Here is a 23725-nt window from a genome sequence, read left to right on the forward strand (position 1 = left end):
GCAGAGAGGAGTAGGTTTTCTTATAAGCAAAAGCATAACAAACAAGGTTACTAAATATGCATGAGTATCAGAATGGGTAGCATATATCATAATGCAAACATCAGAACAGAAAAACCATTAAAATGCAAATATACACCAACCAGCAGTTATGAAGATGAAGTAAAAGAATTCTATGACACAGTGTCCAATACAATATCTCAGGATTAAAGATGCCGAGAAGTTATATTCTTGGCTTAATCCTTTATCCAAGTATAAGCAAACAAAGTTTGCACATGAAGTCACTTCACGACTGGGTTACTTGTATACAGAGGCTTCACATCAATTGCCTTAGTATCTCATAATGCAATGCACATATCCCTACGGACATGTATAATGCTTTGCATTATGGGAAGAAATCTCCTTTCATCTCCTAAGGACAAGATTCCTCTGCTTAGTTTTCCAGGTGTTTATCAGATTCCTTGATTCTATGGCTTGTCTTATTATGGATAAGCTGGAAGATATGCTTTCATCTGTAATGAAAAATATAAGTCTTACATAAAGTACCATGAATCTGAATAATCTAGGCTTGCTGAACATGCTTACTCTCTACTAAATAGAGTACACTAGATTAAGAATAAAATCAGACACCAGAGCAGATTTCCTGCAGAATATCTTCATAAGGAAACTTGTGAAATGTTACTTCATTGTCCAAACTTAAATAGATCTGATGGTCTATGTTGATCTCCTTTATGGTAATATAGTGCTTTTTCAATCTGTTAATCATTTCTAATTTAATTGTATGCATAATTAGGAAAGTGTAGAAAATTTTATTACCTTACTGTGGATAACATGATGGCACATTTTAGAATCTTTGTTATTTGTATAATTTGCTGTTCCATTTCTGGAAGTGGAAAATTTTAAATTAAAGATCAAGTTTTTCTACACAAGTTTTCCCATCTTTTATTAATTAATATTCTCATGGTCTTCACTAACACACTAGTGAAGACCACAGAGCCACAAGAAGGCCTGCATATGGTCGTATTTCTCTGACATTTTTTGAAGCAGTGCAAAGGGTTCGTGATATAGAGCCAAACAGGACAAATGAGATTCTGCTTTTATTAACATGGGGGGGGGGGGGGATTTTAAATGCAAAGAAGATATTCCTAGTTGTTACTAGGATACTATCCTTACATATGAGAATTCTTATTACTGTCACTAAATCTTGGTCTTTTAATATGAGCAGATCTCATCAATAATGTAGGAGTTTTAGCTGAATTATTACTCCTCACAAAAAGTTCAGAGGTGGGCATGTTTGGGGGATTACCATGCTCATTCATGTTGGAGGTTTAATGGAATATTATCAGCACTGAGAAAGGATTAAAACTAATTTTAATGCTTCCAATATTTCGTCTCAGTCACAGAGACATCTTTAGGGATTAGGAATTGTAAGTACATGCATCTGATGAACTTAAGCATGAAAGACATTCTCAAGTAAAGGAAGAATGCAGCTCTGTTGCTGCATTCTTCCTTTAATTGAGAATGTCTTTCCTTTCACCAGAGCTACACAAGGATGCCTACTATAGAGACCAGGAATGATTGCATCCAGAAGTGGAATACCAAGGCTGCCAACACCAGCCTTGGACCCTGTCCCTGAACCATGGGGAAAGACACTTACTGCAACACTAATGATTACTCTTGAGGGAAATCCACTAAGTTAAATGATCCTAGTCGTACTAGACCGTATCTTGCCAAAGCAAAGGCTAGAAGAAACTACCAGGAATTTATCCTGAATCCCCCTTCCCAGATGAGTATGAGTCACCCCCATGCAGGAAATACAGTGCACTTGATTTGATCCTAGTTATGGTGGTCTGGAAAACAAAGTAAAAGACTGGAAAAGTGGAGAATGATGAGAAAAAGATGAAGAATGAAAAGGACTGGTCGATCACTGGAAGACATAATGACTAGCTTCCCATTCATTACCATGTAGATCTAAGTAAAGCTTATTTTTGCTATCGTGTCATCATTCTTATTCAGTCAAAGAAAATTATATACATATAAACATACTCGTACATCAATTTATTACATTCTGCAACCTCTGTGTATAGAAGTGATACAACCACCTACCTCTGTCGTACTTTCATAATTTTAAATTCTATTCAACAGAACAAAGATTTATGTTAAGCAGTCAAAACTAAAAGCAATCTAAAAATATGATAAAATAATTCCAAGATGTGAAAAAAAAAAAAGTGTATATATATAGTACCTCAAAATCCAACATGCGTTCCCACAGATCCTGTCTTCTTGCAATTCTCTGAAAAATATCTTTGTTTTCTTCATAAAAGTTCTTCAATCTCTGCACTTCCAACTCATATGAATTCAGAGTAAATTCTGTATAGTCATCTAGAAAAAAAAAGCTTAATTATATTTTAAATTATATTCTCACAGCTGTGAAATAAAAGTGAAATGCAGAGAGATAGAGCTAAAGATTATCAACCTCTTATGTAAACTTAAATTTAAAAATCATCAATTTTTCAAGTAAGTTAGCGGTGTGTGTGTGAGAGAGAAGGGGGAGGGGATTATAGATATGATTTTGCATTTAATCATAAATTATATTTATGATTAAAAAATTAAGCCTAAATTAATTAAAGCATTGAAATTAGATATTAATTCTTATAGCATTATTTCTCTGAATGCTATTTTTCATGCACTTCCAATTTCTTTCCTATTCATATATAGTATTTTGTGTGCATTCTATAGATTTCCCCCTATATCCTCATTGTTTTATACATGGCATGCATATGTTTTTGCTATTTTTTTTCCTTTTTACCAAGATAACCACACTATCTTCCCCTTCAGCAAAAAAAAAAAAAAACTATATCCTGAATTCTATGTGTACTTTGCATTCTGAAAAAACTAAATCAGAAAAGTTTGCAAGTTGGCTCCCTTGCATCAACCAATCAGTTAGTGAGGAGAAGCAAGAAGCCCCTTGATTTTGAAGACTTCATAAAAATCTTACATAAACTTGTTCTAGATTACAATCTACTACACTGATTATCATTTCAATAGATACAGATTACTATTTTCTGCCTGCTAATGTTGCTGCTGAGCCTCCATATCTCAGCTGGTACAGATGAGTCCTTTAGATGAAAATACCTTGTTTGGAATCCTGTCTATGATGTGAGGAACCGTTATCAGATCTTTTCAATAGAGGTAATGGGTTTTTTGACTCCCAAAAACTTGGGTTTGTCATCCCTCAAAGCAGGCAGACCACCCCTATGAACACAGTTCTATAGACATAAAATACTTATCCCTAGAGGGATGCAACAGAGAACGACAAGCTGGATACATTAAATTGCTTAAAGCCCCTAATCAGGATATTCAACCCATCTATGATAGATGAGAAATGGATGAAATGCTGCTGCTGCTTCTCAAAAACACAAACTTCTTATAATTGCAAAAAACTGTCATCACTGAGCACTGATAGAAATACAGTCTCCTTGTCAACTACAGAACCAGAGAAATGCAATGGAGATGAAACAAATTATTCCGGGGGGGGGGATCCTGGACACATTATCAAGCTTTAATAATACAGTAGATTACAATAAAATGTTAGAAATGTTAAAATTATTTCATTTAAGAAATTTTTAAAAATTTAATTATTGCATGACTGATCATTTAAAGAGCACTAATGTTTCAATGTTTTACAATGTAAAGTCAATATCTAAAACTGTTTTACTCATTGCAGAATGAGTATATATGAAACAGAACTAAACAGAAAGAAGCTGTTGGTTTATAGAGAAACACTAACAATTAATTTCTCTAAAAAATTTCTCAAATGCTGCAATTTGCTAATTACAACATTCAAGGTACAATATTGTGAATGCTAAGAAATTCATGAACACCACTGGAGAATTCCCATCACTAATTTAACCCATGTCAAACATTCTTCTCATGAAAAGGCTCTCACCTTCCTTGTCAAGAATACAGGGTTGAAATTCACAAGTTTCACATAACAGAATACCATTAAAGTACTATATTATAAATATTTTATAAAATACAGTCATAAAATTACTGTAATACACAATAAACAAAGAATAAGACATGGGTGTTAAACATCTGAATAATAATAAAAGTAAACATTCTAGTCCTGAATGTCCATAATGTTGGTGAAAACCAAAACTAGTTATGTATGAACTAATTACTGCTGCCAAATAAAATGTGCTTAGATAAATTAGTTCATATTTAAAGTTCTTGAGAAAAAAAAATAATAATAAGCACAAAATACTTTGGAAAGTTTCCATGGGTTTGACCATGAAAACCATGGTTTTCAAATTGTAATAATATGAAATGTTAATATAATCAAGGAACAATCATGTCTAAGGTTAAATAAATCTTATAAACTAAAATCTTAAAATCATTTTCCTCACTTTTCCTTCTGAATATCAATTAGGTGCTTATCACAGCAGTCAACAATAAAACAGAAGTTCACAAAAACCAGTTACTTTTTTTGTGAAACTGACTCAAATTTTCTTAAAATCTGGCATCAGAACAACCAACTTCTTATAGCACAAGTTTTGGTTGCCACTGCAGCTAAGAAATATCAATATTCGTTCTTTTTTATAGCCTCCTCTATTAATCTGTGCAACTAAACAAGTTAAAAGGTATTTACATGCAAGACTAATGTTTTGACACTGTCAAAAAATTAGTCTTGTTGGTAAATCAATGAACACCATAGTGCAAGGAACAAATGGCCATGGCACCTACCTTAATAAGATGTAGGAACTCCTTTTGCTTCAATGACTGCAGCAATCCTATACAATAGCAATAGCAATCAATGGGAAATTTGGACCATTCTTCCTGTAGGCATGTAATGAGGTGCTGGACTATTGTGGGACGAATATCTTGTCCCTTAACCTCACCCATGTAATGGTGAGGTTAATGCTCCAATTTATCCCATAAATGATTAACAGGGTTGAGATCAGGGCTCTGTGTAGGCCAGTGAAGTGTGATGATGTTCACGTCCAAAAATCACACAATTACAACAACAGCAGCAGCCTTATGGCATGGTGCATTGTCTTGCTGAAAGAGACAATGATCAGTTCTGCAGAAATGCCATAAAGTAGGAAGCATTACATTGTCCAGAACATTCAGATACCACTCAGAGTTCAATGTTTGTGGCACCACAAACAAAGATCCAAGGACAAATTGGGAAAAACAGAACCATACCACAACACTACCACCTCTGAATTTCATAGTTAGGATAATGCACTCTGGTAAGAGATGTTCACGACACATTGAATACAGTCATTCACAGTAAGTAGCACTTGCAGCTTACTCCCCATGCTTCCATCTCAGTATGGTATCACCGATTATTGACCCAATTTGCCAAACAGATAAACCTGCAACATGGCATTCTATCGCAATGCCTCCTTTAAATTACATCAGTTCCCTTCTTACAGCCATTTCACCTTGACACAGTTGCACTGACATGGGAGCATCATATTCCTTTGATTTATATCAAGCTACAAACAAGTGAGCTATTACATACCATGATGTACCTTGCTGATGGGGTGTCCCCACTGACTTCTTCCAGGTGTTTCAAATTAAAGTACTCCTATTCAGAGCAATCTATAGGGAAAGCCAGTAATCTATAGGGAATACTCTTAAACATGATGGGTACCCTAACCAGATGATGGGGAAAAGATTTTGACAATAAAAAAGTTCATTCAAAAAAATTGAATATAATAATGATTGGTCACCTTTAAAATTATTGATAATCTTTATTTTTCCTCTTAACTGTTTAAAAGAAAACAGATGGACTAAGTGAAATTTTCATAGAAGATTGGGTGCTAATGTCTGTTTACTCTAATTTCATTTTAAGAGAGGATAAAAGAAATTTGGAGTTTTATCAACATTATTATTATTATTTGAGAGGGGGAGAGGTTGTTATAATTCTCCATTTGATTGAAAGCAAGTAAGGAATAAACAGTTCAGGAAAATAACCAACTTAGAAACAACACAAAACTATATACAGCAATATGAAACATTTTTGTTTAGAATATGTTGTGATTCTCTTCCCCCTCTGCAGAAGGCATCTAATTGTAACCTTATTTTGTTTTGCTTGGGAGGAAGTTATTTTGACAAAATCGTTTTTCATTCAGTGATAATATAATTTGACAATGTGAAAAGCATACATTATAGCAGGAGTGTTGCATCCCTGCAGAACATGCACCATTTAATCAAACTAATGATCCTATAATTCTGCAAGCAAAAAAAAAATAAAATAAAATAAAAAATCAATTTCTTGCTATGGATAAATGGTAAATTACTATAGTAGGAAACAAATTTACATTATTAGTGCTGAATAGGGGTGCTTAAAGGTCAAAGCTGTATAACTGAGAGGAGACCTCCACATAACCTTTAAAGTAACAGGGAGAACCGACCAGGGCTTCTGACCTAATGTCCAATCCTCACCTTCTCGTGGTGCACCCTGTGAGACATCTACCTGAATAATGAACAAATGAGGATGGACTGGCAATTTGGAATTTAGCTGACCAAATTGTATTCTTATTGGCTTAAATCACAATATTAAATGATAGTACATGACAGAATTTCATGCCAGCTGAGGCGTCGCCTGGTTAAACAAGGCCCCCCTTTGTTTTCACCAGGGAACCAATGTGAACAGTGAAAAGTCAGCTACTGGAACAAATCTGAAAACACACCCTAACTCGATATCACCAGAATTGAAGATTGGTACTATCAACATAAGAAGCCTGAATGGCAAAGAAACGGAGCTAGCTGAGGAATTGGATACGTAGAGATGGACATAATAGGGGTGACTGAAAGAAAAAAAAAAGACAAAAAGTGGAATTGGACAAGTAGAGATTGATATAATAGGGGTGACTGAAAGAAAAAAAAAAAGACAAGAAGTGGTGAGATCTTTCTGAGCAATAAATACAAAATGTTATATAACAGATAAGCTTAGGTGTTGACGGTTATTCATGACTTATTTTTCACGGTATTAATACCACACATCAAAGAGATATTTTATTAACTGCTAATATTTCGCTGACTTTACTCAGCATCATCAGAGCACAACACAATTGTACACGCGACAGTAAGTGAGTGAAACAATATAATTGCTAAGGACAAAAGATCTAAAGTCCTATTTTTGGTTCCCTCTAACAGGGAGAAAAAAAAAAAAAACACCTATTTGACAATAAAAAATAGCATTTCTCTTAGGATAACCGTCTCCCAAAATTTTTGGCAAATTAATGCAATCATAATTGTTAAGGTTAGGAGAATTATTCAAAGCCATTGCTGACTCAAAAAATAATCTTTCAGATCTATAACGACCCCTAAATTCTAAATTTCCCCCGGATATTTTTGAATTATTGAAATTTACCATGAATGCAGGTTACTTTACATGGGTAGGAAAATTCTATAAACAGATTAATGGTACTGCTATGGGTTCCCCCCCCCCACTCTCACCCGTTAGCAAATTTTTACATGGAACACTTCGAAAACAAAGTACTAACCACAGCTACATACAAGCCACAAGTGTGGTTATGCTATGTAGATGATGTGTTTGCCATCTGGCCCCATGGACAAGATAATTTGGATGCATTTGTCACCTACCAAAACAGCCAACACCCCAAAATCCACCTTCACAGTAGAAAAAGAATCAAATAACTGTTTACCATTTCTTGACACATTAGTCACCTGCCTTTCAGATGGATCTTTATCTATTTACAGAAAGCTTACACGCACTGGAAGATACCTACATATACAATCACATCATCATCCAGTCCAACTTTGTGTTTAATTTTTATTATTGAGAAATATATAATATAGTGGGGTGCTTAAGGGTCAAAGTGAGATGAGACCTCCACATAGCCTTTAAAGGAATGCAGAGAACTGACCAGGGCTTTTGTCCAATCCTCACCTTCTCATAGTGGACCCTGTTGGGTATCTGAACGAACGAGGATGGGCTGGCAATTTGGGATTTAGCCGAACAAATTGTATTCCTATTGGCTTAAACCAATATACAAAATGATGGTAAAACATGACAAAATTTCATGCCGGCTGCGGCATCGCCTAATTAAACAAGGCCCCCGTTGTTTTCACCAGGGAACCAGGGCGAGCAGCGAAAAGTCAGCTACTGGAACAAATCTGAAAACACACCCCAACTCGATATCAGCAGAGTTAAAGATCAGTACTATCAACATAAGAAGCCTGAATGGCAAAGAAATGAAGCTAGTTGAAGAATTAGATAAGTACCAGATCGACATAATAGGGGTGATGACTGAAACAAAAATAAGACAAAAACTGGCGAGATCTTTCTGAGAAATAAATACAAAATGCTATATAAAGGCAATGACAATCAAGGAAAAGGAGTAGCCATAGTATTCAACACTAAATATGAGGCTAATCTTCTTGAATGGCAGGCAGTCTCAAGTAGAGTAATGTGGGCAAATATGAGAATGGGGAACTGGACAATGAGACTTGTTTGTGCCTATGGTCCCACAGAAAGTTCTACTAAGGTAGAAGTGGAAGAATTTTTTGAGGCTTTAGAGAAAGCAACTGACATAATGAAAAAGGAAAAGTTGGTCCTTGTTGGGGGATCTAAATAGCACAGTAGGAAATGATTGTCAGACATACAAAAATATTTTGGGAAAATTTGGAAAAAAGAGCAAAGCTAATAATAATGGCAAATACCTGTTGGATTTCTGCTCAGGACATGTACTGGTTATTATTAACACCATGTTCCAACATAAAAATGTGCACAAATTCACATGGAGAGAAGAGGCAAGAAATAAAAAAGTCTCACTGACTATGTTATTGTTGATAGTGATGTTTTCTCTCTGGTGCAGAACACCAGTGTACAGAGGATTTTAAATTCGAAATTATCATTATTTAGTCTTGAGCAGGATAAAATTGAATTTCATATTGAAAAGAATTACATGTAAGAAAATTTTAAAGCGAATAAAAGTTGAGAAGCTCTCAGATGTGAACTATAGACTAAAATACACAAAAGATTATTGAAAAAAAAAATGAAAGAGTTTGAGAACAGGAATCAAACCTTGCAGTTTCAGTGGCAAGCCTTGAAGAAAACTCTGATGATTCAGCCAGAGAGTCTTGTGGTGAGGTTGTCTGCAAGGATAGAAAAATCAGAACTCCATGGCAGACACAGGAAGTTAAAGAGGCAGTGAAGGAAAAGAAGAAAGCATAACAAAAGTTCCTGCCAAATAAATCAATTTGTACTCTTAGAGAATACAGAAACAAATGTAAGAAAGATAAACACTTTGTAAAACTAGCTAAACAAAAATCATGGGAGGACTTTGGCAAGAACATAGAAAATAAATATCAAGAAGGTGGCAAAATATTCTGGAGGTTGTTGAAGAAGCTTAGAAATGGAGGAAAAAGTGCTATAAAAGAAGTTAGAGATGATAAAGGTGACATGAAAATGGGAGAAAAAGATATCCTTGAAGTATGGAGTAATTACTTCGAAAAATTGCTAAATGAAACAAGCAGTGATGACAGCACTGTGGTAAAAAACACACTCAACAAGCATACAGTCAGGAATACATATCTATACTTGAAGTAAAAAAAGTCAAAGGCTTGAAATGTGGAAAGACAGCAGGAGTAGATGACATTCGACCAGAAATGCCACCTCAAGTATGGTGGTATAAAAGTCTTAAAGTGGCTGCAGTACATAGTTCAGAAAGCCTGGACAGAGGAACAAATTTCTGATGATTGGAGTAGAGCTCTAATAGTAACCATATATAAAAAGGGAAATAAAACTGAATGTGAGAATTACAGAGGTATTTCCCTACTGAGTGTTCCTGGCAAGATCTATGCAAGTATACTTGTGAAACGGTTGAGAAGAATTGTGGAAGAAAAGCTTGGTGAAGAATACGCTGGATTTAGGCCAAATAGAGGCTGTCAGGATCAGAACTTCACTTTACGACAAATAGTCGAGAAGTCATGGGAATATAACAAAGATCCGTATTTAAGTTTTGTTGATCTATAAAAGACATATGACAAGGTGCCAAGAAAGAAGCTATTCAGTTCGCTACAGTTATATGGTGTCAATAGGGCATTATATCAAGCAATGCTTTGTCTTTATTTGAGTTGTAAGTCAGCAGTTAGAATTGAAGCAAGTTCAGGAAGGTGGTTTAATGTTAAATCTGGTGTGAGACAAGGATGTACATTATTCTCTTTGTTATTAATTATCTATATGGATCAGATTATGAAGGAGAGTGGTATTAAACCTGATATCAAAATTGGAGATGTTAATGTCAGCTCTTTGCTTTATGCGGATGATGTTATACTTCTAAATAAATCCGCTACAAGTCTGCAAGATTCTCTGACTAAATTGAATAGCTGTTGTAATAGATATGGTATGAAGGTCAGCAATAAAAAGACAAAGACAATGAAAATAGGCAGAATCATTGAAAATGTCAACTGTGTTGTGAATGGAGAACCTGTGGAACAAGTAAAACATTTCAGCTACTTAGGCACAATTTTTACTGAAGATGGTAAACTAAATATAGAAATAGACAACAGAATCAGCAAAGCTGGTATCGTGGGAAGTCAATTGAATAAATTCATATGGAATAAGAAAGAAATTAGTCAAAACACTTAATTAGCTCTATACAAGATAGTATTCAAACCAGTTTTAACTAATGGATCTGAGTATAACACTTGACCAAAGACTAGAGACTGCAGATATGAGTCCTGAGAAAGATTATTACATGAACAGATGGTATCGATGACAATATCATATTAAAAACAAGTATATTATCAAAGAACTTAAAATTGTCAGCATCCAGGAATGTGTTTTTTGCCAGGAAGAAGACTCAGAGGAAGACCAAGATATAGGTGGATTGATATGGTAAAAAGTGCCTTAGAACAGGGGGTCGGCAATGTTTTCAGACTCGTGGGCTGCATTCAACTTTTATTTTTAATAATCGGACCGCAAGTGTTTAATTAAGAGAAAATAGTGAGTGAAAAAATGCATAAGTTATAAATTTTTATTATATCAATCTTAAAAAACACGGAACTATTTATAGTACGAGATAAAGTACGACATTCTTGTAATGACCTCTGATATTATTTTCTTTCATAACAGCAACACTTTTATGACAAAAAAAGACAAAGGGGCTTACCCCCATTTTCAATAAAGTAATTGCTGTTCCATCCATCATTAAATCTTTTTCCTTCATCTGCAATTTTACGTTTTCTTGAACTCATTTTTGAAATTTTTATAACAAATATATATCCTATGAAAATAATAGTTGATGTTATTGAATTACTGAATTATATTAAAAGATGGACCTGAGAACACGACTGCAAAAGTGCGTCAAAATCTCTGTTGTCGTCGGATGAAGTCGCCTTTGTTATCCCCACTCGTGATGACTCAGAAGGTTGATTCGTGCCAAGTTGCATGGCAAAGTATAGGTATAAAATTATTTTTAATATATTATTCATATTATAAAATGTATTATTTAAATAATTCAACAATGGGCCACATGCCATGTAAGTATTGTCAACCTTTTATGGGCTGCCAAAAATGTAAGTTTGGGCAGCATGCAGCCCGCGGTTGCTGAGCCCTGCCTTAGAAGATAGAAATATAAGATATGACAATGTTGGAGCCTTGACAGGCAATAGATTGATTTTTAATCAAAATGTAGATAGGAAGTTAGTAATGATGTAAATTTTTCATGTAGTACTATCATATCCTGTACACCCCTTGAGGAAAAATGTCAGGAATTTGATGATGATAGTGTTGAATACTGATAACTAATCTTAGACCCAATATGTTTAACTGACTACGGTCTTTTAGAATCTGAAACAGGGTAGCAAAACAGTGACTGATGCTCTAATAGCAGGAAAAAGCCTCAAGGAAGGCATGATCCTTGATGTAGATGATGGCGAGTTAAAAGATGAAAATGAAAGTGTTAGAGACAAATGAGAAATTCATTTAGAAGAAATTTATTGACTGCATGCTAATAAATACTCTATCGCTTTATTTATTTCAAAAAGGGAGTAGGCAAGAGATATTACCACTAGCTTTTTGAAGATTGCTAAGGGTGAGGATTGGCTGTCAGTCAATCGCCGATATGAAATGATTGATTACCCAAGGTAATTTTTTCAAACAGGGGATCAACAAAATGTACGACTTATTTGGACACAAGTATTTTGATTCATTACTAATACTCTTATAGTCCAATATGCACGCTGGGTGCCGAAGTTGCTTACAGAACAACACAAAGCGAATCGGCTGGGCAGTGCGTTGGAATTCTTGACATGCTACCATGAGGATGGCAATGCTTTCCTGAGCAGACTTGTCACTGGGGACGAGACTTGATTGTCGCACGCAACCGCTAATCCAAACAACAGTCCATGGAGCAAAGGCACACCTCATCACCAGTGAAGACAAAATTGAAGAAAACAGTTACTATTTGGAAAATCATGTGTTTTGGGACAGACAAGGTTTGCTGGTAGATTTCTTGGATCAAAGCTCCACAATCAATGCGAGTATGTACTGCCAAACCATTAAGAAACTACATTGTGCGATCCAGAATAAACGACGTGGCATGCTTACCAGGGGCGTTGTTTTGATTCATGATAACGCCTGCCCACACTCGGCCGGCATAACACATCAACTTCTCACCACCTTCAGTTGGGAACAATTCCATCATCCCCCATATAGTCCTGACCTCGTGACAAGCAACTTTGTATACAACTCTTGGTGCCCCATTATGATAAATGGTTGAACAAATATATATATATATATATATATATAAATAAAAGCCAGTTGGCTTTCTGAAAAAATAAAAATTATATACATATTTAAATATAAATTTATATAGTTTTATAAATTATAAAAAGCTATACAAAAAAAATTATATACATACCATCCTCAACAGCCTTGAATGTTTTTTCTTCTTCTCCGATGCAGCAGGTCTTCCACCAGAAAGCAAGCTCATTCTTCATTTTGTCGATGAACATTTTGATATTTTGTTTTTTTAATACCTCACAATGTTGTATTTCCTGTTTCAACTAAAATTTTGAAAGAAATTGAAAACAATTTTAATCTCTAAGATATTTAGAACAATTATCAAATAAAATTTAAAAAATTGAAATAATTATTTGCCAATGTTTCATGATGTTCTAAAATATTTGCTAGAGATACTAAAATAACTAAATATACGTAGACTGTTCAATAAGTTATAAGACTATATTTATACAGAAAACAGATTACCTTTAATCTGTCATCATTTACATGGTCTTTTTCGAAGTAACTACTGCGAGACGCGATGCATTTGTCCCAACGTTGTGTCCACTTCTTAAACACATGTGAAAGTCCGTTTTTTGAGAGTTCTTTCAAAACCACCTCCACATCTTTTACACATGCTTTGTTGCTTTCGAAATGGCAGCCTCTTAGTGGTTTCTTGAGTGAGGAAACAGCCAGAAATCGCACGGTGCAAGATCAGGACTGTATAGAGGGTGTGGTAAGATATCTGTGTTGTTGTTCTGCAAAACATCCGCTACACAACCAGCAATATGTGGCCTTGCATTATCGTGGTGCAATAAGAAGCCATTCTTCAGCAATGGACGCTTCCTTTTGACGTGCTGTACCATTGTCCGAAAAACATCCGCATAGTATGAGCCATTTACAGTATTCCTGGGTTCTAAGCTTGTTGGTAAACAATGCCTTTGTAGTCAAAAAAACATTATGGTCATAACTTTACCAGCCGATTTTACAGTTTTTGCTTTCTTGGGGGTAGGCGAAGATGGATGCTTCCATTCACTGCTTTGTTGTTTCATTGTAGGGTCAGAGTGATACAACCAAGCTTCATCTGCTGTAATGATGTGTTTTAAGAAGTTGTCGCCTTCTTGTTCCAGTCTTTCTTTCCAAACATCCACTTGATGCTGCATTTGCTCCAGTGTCAAGAGTTTGGGAATCCATCGGGCACAAACACGTTTCAGTCCTAAATGTTCAGCCATGATTGAGTGAACACTTCCCACAGAAATATTCAGGACAACATGCAGCTGGCATACTGTAATTCTGCGATCCTCCTTGATGATAATCGCTGCTGTGTTTATCATTGTCTCTGTGATGGACGTTGAAGGTCTTCCCTCACGTTCAAGATCTTCCACATTTTGCCTTCCTTAAAAGTTTTATGCCAGCGAAAAACACTTGCCCTCGACATTGCTTCATCGTGGAAAGCTTCGTGTATGATGTTAAAAGTGTCCGATACCGATTTTTGCAAACGTACACAAAATTTAATCGCATAACGCTGTTCCAAGGACGCTTCCATTTTGACGACTGATCGCAGCTCGTAGGTGCGCCGAAACAAGCTTGCATTTAGTCACGTGACACTGGCACATCAGCCGTATACACCATCTATCAACCTCTTTTGTTGATACAGACAGCAACATTTCTTTATTCCACAGAAATTAATATTGTGATGAGTGGTTTCGTGACAGTAAAATTAGTCTTATTACTTATTGAACAGCCCTCTTACATTATATTGCCTTTGATTTTTATAATAAAACAAGTTTTATTCCTGTTTAGAGAGGAATGCTGGGCAGTTTAAGGTGAGTTTTCAGCAATAAATATTTTTTATTCAACAGTATACACATCACAAATCTGCCGAGCTATTGAATACTGCTCTCACATATGGGGGTGGAGCCCCTAAAAGCAGCCTCAAAATCCTTAACCCAATCCACCACTTTCGTACAGACATTTGGTTTCTGCAATATGTATATTCTACAAATATCTCCATGGGAAATGTTCATCTGAAATAGCATCAATAATTAACAAACTCAGTACCAAGCTCGCTGGAACATGTGCAGCTGCTGCTCAACGTCACTTAACAGTGCACCTTGAAATCCACAGAACAAGTTTCTCTTCCTTCATCCCTGCAACTGCTTTATTGTGGAACAGTCTTCTGCCTGTTGTGTTTCCCAATGAATACAATATACAGTACTTAAAAAACAAAATCCTCCATTCCCAACCCACAATCATATACAGTGCTAAGGTACCATAAGGTTGATTAACCAACATCTTGTGAATGGGCTGAACATAAGAAAAAAGGACACATTACTAACTTTATATCTAAAATTTTCCCCCAAATCAACCTGTTACCTGTCAAGACCCCAACATTATCAGATTTCATTTCTGTCTTCTAAGGCACTTTTTACTGTATCAATCCACCTATATCTTGGTCTTCCTCTGAGTCTTCTTCCTGACAACCTGGCAGAGAACACTTGTTTTGCTAATCATTCCTTTAATATTCTCTGTTTAAGTGACCATACCATCTGAGATTAGCTTGGCTAATACATTCCTGGATGCTAACAATGTCAATACATGTGTAGAGGCTTAAGTGCTGTGAGGACATCATGTTGGAGGCTTAATGGATTTTTTACAACACTCAAAAAGAATTAAAATAGAATTTAATACTTCCTATATTTCGTCCTGGTCACTAGGACATCTACGGGGATTACAAAAACAATTAATGTAACATATGCACAAATAACAAACAATACTAAGCCCAACCACGTGGGTGACACTAAAGTCCTATCTAGGTAGAGCGCCCTCTAAGGGCAGTAGTAGGTGGCCTGGAATGTAAGGTGGGAACTCTGGTGACGAGTGTTTCCCAAATCTTCGGAAGCTTAATGCAACCATATTTATTGAGATTTGGTTGGTTTTTGAGAGCTGCTGCTGCTTCTAAGAAAAGTCTCTCTTTCTTGAATTTGCTGTGGTGGAGCATGGTGGTTTTCTTCCATGATACTCTGTGGGTAGTATCCAAAACATGGTCAGCCAAGCCTGAATGGCCATAGTTGTGTTTGAAGACTTGTCTTCCTCCAGACGGATGGATGCTGATCTGCCTGTCTGTCCAAAGTACGCCAGCTTACAGGAACAGGGTACTTTGTAAACTCCAGGCAGAGAGAGAGGAGGGAGCTGATCTTTCGTAGAACGGATAAGGGTAGCCAGTTTGCGGTGGGGCTTATATGCTGTGTGTAGATTGTACTGTTTTAGTATCTTGGCTATTTTTTCAGATGTGCCACAGATGTAGGGTATGGTGATGGCATTTTTAAAATCTTGTTGACGAGAAGGAAGGGGAATGGGGGAGGAGTTGATTATTTTTTTGATACTGTGATCGCTGTAGCCATTGGAGAGGAAAGTGCTGTGTATGTGGTTAAGCTCATTAGTGAGGGCGGTTCCACTGGAACAAAGATTGTGGGCTCTCTTAGTAAGAGTTTTAATAATGCCATATTGTTGAGAGGGGTGGTGGTGGGAGAGTTTGTGAATGTATCTGCCTGTGTGTGTGGGTTTTCTGTATACGGTGAAGGTAAGTGTATCATTAGGCAGGCGTGTGACTAAGGTGTCTAGGAAGGGTAAACAATTGTTCTTTTCCTTTTCCATAGTGAACTGCTTGCAGAAGCTGATAAAGGACTGAAAATAAATGTTTGAAAAGTATCTTGTGAAAAATTAACAGCAAAACATTTCTGCATTGCATATTATAAGGTGGACAAAGAACACTGTCTTTTCATCATTTTGAATAAGAGATTGATCTACCAAAATTAAATGGGATTGTCACAGGCTGTATTTTCCATTCAGTGAACTTTCGCATTAACATCTTTAACCACATTACCAATGAAATGAGAAAGTGATTTCATTAGTGAAATTTTTATGTTGAATAATTAAAAAATTACTGGAACTGGACAATGAGACTTATTTGTGCCTATGGTCCCACAGAAGGTTCTACTAAGGTAGAAGTGGACAAATTTTTTGAGGCTTTAGAAAAAGCAACTGACACAATGAAAAAGGAAAAGTTGGTCCTTGTTGGGGATCTAAATAGTAGAGTAGGAAATGATTGTGAGACATACCAAAATATTTTGGGAAAATTTGGAGAAAAGAGCAAAGCTAATAATAATGGCAAATATCTGTTGGATTTCTGCTCAGGACATGGACTGGTTATTGCTAACACCATGTTCCAACATAAAATGTGCACAAATTCACATGGAGAGAAGAGGCTAGGAATAAGAAAAGTCTCATTGACTATGTTATTGTTGATAGTGATGTTTTCTCCCTGGTGCAGGACACCAGAGTGTACAGAGGATTTGAAATTGGAAGTGATCACTATTTAGTCTTGAGCAGGATAAAATTGAATTTCATATTGAAAAGAATAACATGTAAGAAAGTTTTAAAGTGAATAAAAGTTGAGCAGCTCTCAGATGTGAACTGTAGACTAAAATACAGAAATATTATTGAAAAGAAAATGAAAGAGTTTGAGAACAGGAATCAAACCTTGAGATTCAGTGGCAAACTCTGAAGGAAACATTGATTGATTCTGCCAGAGAGGCATGTGGTGAGGTTGTGTGCAAGGATAAAAAAATCAGAACTCCCTGGTGGACACAGGAAGTTAAAGAGGCAGTGAAGGAAAAGAAGAAAGCATATCAAAAGTTCCTGGCAAATAAGTCAGCTTTTACTCTTACAGAATAAACAGTGTATAAACAGTGTGTAAAACTAGCTAAACAAAAGTCATGGGAGGACTTTGGCAAGAATATAGAAAATAAATATCAAGAAGGTGGCAAAATATTCTGGAGGTAGTTGAAGAAGCTTAGGAATGGAGGAAGGAGTGCTGTAAAAGGAATTAGAGATGATAAAGGTGAAATGAAAACAGGAGAAAAAGATATCCTTGAAGTATGGAGTAATTACTTTGAAAAACTGCTAAATGAAACAAGCAGTGATGACAGCACAGTGATAAAAAACACTGACCAGGCATGCAGTCAGGAATACATATCCATACTTGAAGTAGAAAAAGCTATTAAAAGCTTGAAATGTGGAAAGGCAGCAGGAGTAGATGATATTCGACCAGAAATGCTGAAGTATGGTGGTATAAGAGTCTTACAGTGGCTGCACTGCATAGTTCAGAAAGCCTGGACAGAAGGACGAATTCCCGATGATTGGAGTAGAGCTCTCATAGTATCCATATATAAAAAGGGAAATAAAACTGAATGTGAGAATTACAGAGGTATTTCCCTACTGAGTGTTCCTGGCAAGATCTATGCAAGTATACTTGAGAAACGGTTGAGAAGAATTGTGGAAGAAAAGCTTGGTGAAGAACAAGCTGGATTCAGGCCAAATAGAGGCTGTCAGGATCAGATCTTCACTTTACGACAAATAGTCGAGAAAGCATGGGAATATAACAAAGATCCGTATTTAAGTTTTGTCGATTTGGAAAAGGCATATGACAAGGTGCCAAGAGAGAAGCTATTCAATACGCTGCAGTTATATGGTGTCAATGGGGCATTATATCAAGCAATACTTAGTCTTTATTTGAGTTGTGAGTCAGCAGTTAGAATTGAAGGAAGTACAGGAAGATGGTTTAATGTTAAATCTGGTGTGAGACAAGGATGTACATTATCCCCTCTGTTATTCATTATCTATATGGATCACATTATGAAGGAATGTGGTATTAAACCCGATATCAAAATTGGAGATGTTAATGTCAGCTCTTTGCTTTATGCGGATGATGTTATACTTCTAAATAAATCTGCTACAAGTCTGCAAGATTCTCTGACTAAATTGAATAGCTGTTGTAATAGATATGGTATGAAGGTCAGCAATAAAAAGACAAAGACAATGAAAATAGGCAGAATCATTGAAAATGTCAACTGTGTTGTGAATGGAGAACCTGTGGAACAAGTAAAACATTTCAGCTACTTAGGCACAATTTTTACTGAAGATGGTAAACTAAATATAGAAATAGACAACAGAATCAGCAAAGCTGGTATCGTGGGAAGTCAATTGAATAAATTCATATGGAATAAGAAAGAAATTAGTCGGAACACTAAATTAGCTATACAAGACTGTGTTCAAACCAATTTTAACTTATGCATCTGAGAGCTGGGTAAGAAGTAAAACACTTGACCAAAGACTAGAGACCGCAGATATGAGAGTCCTGAGAAAGATTAGAGGCGTGAACAGATGGCATCAATGGCAATATCATATTAAAAATGAGGATATTAGGAAAGAACTTGACATTGTCAAGTTAGCAGAGTTAATCTCAGATGGTATGGTCACTTAAATAGAATGGGAGAGGAAAGATTAGCAAAACAAGTGTTCTCTGCCAGGTTGGCAGGAAAACGACCTAGAGGAAGACCAAGATATAGGTGGATTGATACGGTACAAAGTGCCTTAGACGATAGAAATATAAGATCTGATAATGTTGGAGTCTTGACAAGTAACAGACTGATTTGGAGGAAAATTGTAGATAGGAAGTTAGTAATGATGTAATTTTTTCATGTAGTACTGTCATATCCTGTACACCCCTTGAGGGTACATGGCAAGAATTTGATGATGATGATGATAATTAAAAAATTTCATTGATGAATTAAACAATTAAACAGCTGCTAGTTTTAATCGGTGATTAGAACTAGCAGCTGGCAAAACTGAAATCTGTTAATTATAGATTTATAGAATTTATTGACAAACTATGTCATACATGCCATGTTTCTAAAAATGTTAGAGAACTGAAAGTGTGAGCAAATTTGCCTGATATTGAACTATTAAATATGTAAATTTTTAGCATGTGTTGTACAAGAAGTTGTACAATTGTTTCATGAAAGACAAATGGTTCCAGGATAATATTACAAATATGTCAAAAAGTTTCACACACACACACACACACACACACACACACACACACACACAGAACACTTCAGTTAAATGAAAGATACAATTTGTGAATTTCAGAAATACTAATTTGAAAAGACATCTAAGTTTGCTGAACGATCTGAGTACAATAGCAATTTCATCAAGTGATTGTGAAGAAGGATTTTTACAAACGAATCTGACTGTTAGCTCAATGAGAGCTTCACTGAAAAAAAAATTTGCCACGTCACCACCTGTTAAAATTGTAGGTCCATGACATGCTTCAACCCAGCAAAATGTTGATTCATGACTACTTAGGAAACGTCATTCAGCAACAGACAAATCGTGAGGAGAGAAGTCAGCACACTGTGATGACTGAACTAAAAAGCATTTGTGTGTGTGTATATAAAGCTTGTCTTAATCTAAAGCACAGAACAAAGCTATGGAAGTATTTTTTTCCCTCTTCTTACATATGGTGTAGTTATATAACAGCAGAAAGCAATGCACATTTGCTTTGTTTTACAGAAAAAAAACACAGGTTTGTATCCAATGAAGAGGATACAAACTTGATTTTTTGATAAACTTTCAATAAATGTACATTTTCTTCTGCTGTTATATAACTATACCATATGTAAAAAAAAAAAAAAAAAAAAAAGGGGGGGGGGGGACTACTACCATAGCCCTAGTGATCTTTTTTGTCCCATTTTATAATGCTCCAAAAGGTAAAACCACTAAATTTGTATCTTCTTTTACATATAAAGTCTAGCAGCCTGTTTTACAAGCAAGTAATATGCTTTTTTCTTTTATAAAACTAATTTGGTAATATGCTAGTTAATTCTACATCCATAATTCCTCAATGACACTTGTCTAATTTGCACTGGTGATGGAGTCTCAAGGTTTTGTGAGAAAACCCTGCTGTTTCCATATGACTAGCTAACTTATCCCCAATTGATAAGCACTGATATTCTTACATGCTAGATGATTATACCAACTGAGTTGCAGTCCAGAGTCACCATATTTAAACATTTCAGACAGAATGTCATCAACTTTAATTGTCATTTAACACTTAATATTTAATGGTACCACTCCATACTATCAATTAAATCCACTCGTTACTTTCATCTTCTGAATATTTTCTATCATCGCATTCACTGGTGATTATTCCTGACATCCAAGAGTAATTCCTTTAACCAATTTCATTAATTACATTTGTGCACACTATGGTAATGACATTTGTGGAGACATTTTTCTACATTTGTGGTTTTTATATTCTTTCCTAAGTCTGTTGAAGACTTTCATTTAGCTACTTGAACATACAAGTTAGTATTCCTTCAGCCCCCCCCCCCCCCAAAAAAACCTCTGTATTAAAAGAAAGGTAGTTTTACAATCTAGAAACATTCTGCACTGCATATCCTTTTTCTGGGCAGCATCTCTTAATTTCTTGGGGCTATAAGGAAGCTGCCATTATTAGTATGGTCAGATCTATAAACATTTCTTAAGAATGAAATTCTGCTTCTAAGATTTAGCTTGTTTACAATTTTTCTTTTTACTTCTAATTCTAATTAATTTGCCTCTAAAAACTGAACTGCATTACACAGAATATGATGACTAAGATCTTGGTGGATAAGTTCATTCAGAAATGCCTTAGAAGACTGAAATGTTAGATACAACATACTGGAGTGCTAACAAGTAATAGACAAATTAGGAAGAAAATTGTGGATAAGAGATTAGCAGTAATGCAAATCTTAATAATGTAGTACTGTCATAGTAGCCTGAACACCCTTTGAAGGTACATATTGGGAAACTGATGATGGTGAAGGCGATAATGAGATAAAAATCATACCCAAGGAAAAGCATCACCAGTCCTGTGACAAAATTGGCGATGCTATCAAGAAAATGAACCAAAGAAAAGCCCCAGGAAAATATGGCATTACTGTCAACATCTTAAAAGCCACTAGTCTGGAGGAGGCAGTACCTACCCCACTATTTACTAAATTGCCTTAACAAAAACCAAATTCTCATAGAATGAAACAACACTGTAGAGATTCTTCTAAGTAAAAAAAAAAGAGGACAAACAAGACCTGAAAAACTACAGACCTATTAGCTTCCCAACTGTAATTTTTAGAAAGTATTCACAGGGGTACTATTACATCCTACCTGAAGAAAGTGTTGTCCAAGAACAAGCAAGCTTCAGCAGTGGTTCAGCACCATAGATAAGAAATAAGCACTATGAGAACTAATAAAGATTTAAAAAATATAGGTTCCCACTCTGCTTGGCATTCACTAACTACAAGAAAGCATTTGATTCCGTAAAAATTTTAGTCATCAACTCTCCGAAGTCTTGCTCCAGAGATGCTAACTACATTAGAATTATCACCAATGTCTGTGAGAATGTGACAGCAATATTCAGGCCCTTTGAAAATACAAACTATCAGAATTGAGGAAGAAGTATGCGAAGGTGATGCCATATCACCAAAGCTTTTTAACGCAGAATTAGTTTTTCTAGCAAGCAGCCTGGGAGAAAATTAATGGAGCTTATTTAACAGGCTTTGCTTTGTTGATGGCATTGTTATTTTAACAAGTACTCCACCAAAATTACAAAGCATGATTCAGAAACTTGCACAGAAAAGTAATGAGGCAGGACTGAAGATGACTTCGGAAAACTAAGGTGATGTTCAACAAATTTACAGATAAGTCAGATATGCGATGTTGAGAATGTAATGCTGGAAAATGTGAATAACAACATCTACTAAGGTCAAAAGATTACAGATGATGGCAGATTCCAGAAAGAAATAGACATGAAACCACTCAGAGAAGCATGGAGATGCATGATGATGGTCATTGCCATTAACCACATGAAAACTATGAAAGGACAACTACAGAGATAATGAACTAGACCATAAGAGATAGTAAGACAGAGTGACCATTTAGTTGGTGGAGAAATAAAATCAGGAAACATGTTGGTGTGGCCTGGCAACAAGCAGCCTAGTGGAGAAATCTCAAAGACATTCAGGAGTGGAATGAGGATGGTCAGTGAATCTCTAAACTACATTTACAAACATCATGTATGTGTGAAATAAGTTAAGCACAAACTGTCTCACGTTAACATAAAAGTTGCTACACGAAGAAAACTGCTGGTACACTACTTACGGCTTGAAGAGTGGATGGCTTAAATCCAGTGTGGTTATTTAAAAACTGAGCCCTGTCAAGTTCATTTACATTTAGTCTATCCCATAACATGTGTAGTTGTTCTTTCAAATCTGAAGCAAGTTTTTCATTCTGCTCTTTCTGGCGCAGCAACTGTCAAGAAATATCAGGTTTAAATAAATATGCACTAAAAATGTTTAAATCTTAAAAACCTGAATATAATATAAACTATATTGATACAATTTAAAAAATACAAGTAATTTAGGATATTTTAAAATATTAAAGATCCAATAAAATATATGCAGTATAAAATATATACAAACTGTAATATGTAAATATAAAATATATACAAACAAAACAAAGATTGTTACTCCCATTAAATACAAACAAATGATATCACTGGAACTTACAGTTATTAGAAACGAATCAAACCAAACATGCTTTAGTTTCTGATACACTCACATCAAACATATATTCACAATACTGGTTTACAACATAAGGGTGTTGTCAGAGCAAATGTCAGCTCCTTGGAAAGCACTATTTTGCTGCCTCTAAATTCAAGAAAATATGCAAAAAAGTGTTTTTATGGTCGAAAATTTATTCTATCATCAAAAGTCCTGACATATACCCTCACGAGTTTTACAGGATATTATGATAGTACTACATGAAAAATTTGCATCATTACTAACTGCCCCATCAACAATTTTCCTCCAAATCAATCTGTTATCTGTCAAGACTCCAACATTATCAGATCTCATATTTCTGTCTTCTAAGACAATTTTTATTGTATCAACCCACCTATATCTTGGTATTCCTCTGGATCTTTTTCCTGCCAACCTGGCAGAGAACACTTGTTTTGCTAATCTTTCCTCTCCCATTCTGTTTAAGTGACCATACCACCTGAGATTAGCTCTGCTAACGCAT

At 35.5% G+C, this 23725-nt stretch overlaps 1 protein-coding gene across 4 annotated transcripts in view; it reads right to left on the bottom strand.

Moving 5' to 3' along the window:
- LOC150106358 (protein regulator of cytokinesis 1-like) overlaps positions 1–23725 on the bottom strand; it is a 203418-nt gene that overhangs the window by 128888 nt on the left and 50805 nt on the right. For all 4 annotated transcript variants that reach the window (XM_090392398.1, XM_090392399.1, XM_090392397.1 and 1 more), the window contains exons 5-7: positions 22805–22954; positions 12903–13047; positions 2243–2379 (exon numbers count right to left, since the gene is read on the bottom strand). In XM_090392398.1, the coding sequence (XP_090248524.1) occupies positions 2243–2379; positions 12903–13047; positions 22805–22954 (432 nt within the window). The remainder of the gene's footprint in view (positions 1–2242; positions 2380–12902; positions 13048–22804; positions 22955–23725) is intronic.

This window comes from Typopeltis vanoorti, chromosome 5 (genome assembly GCF_054136105.1).
Source record: "Typopeltis vanoorti isolate ZY-2024b chromosome 5, IOZ_Tvanoo_1.0, whole genome shotgun sequence".
Lineage (NCBI taxonomy): Eukaryota > Metazoa > Arthropoda > Arachnida > Uropygi > Thelyphonidae > Typopeltis > Typopeltis vanoorti.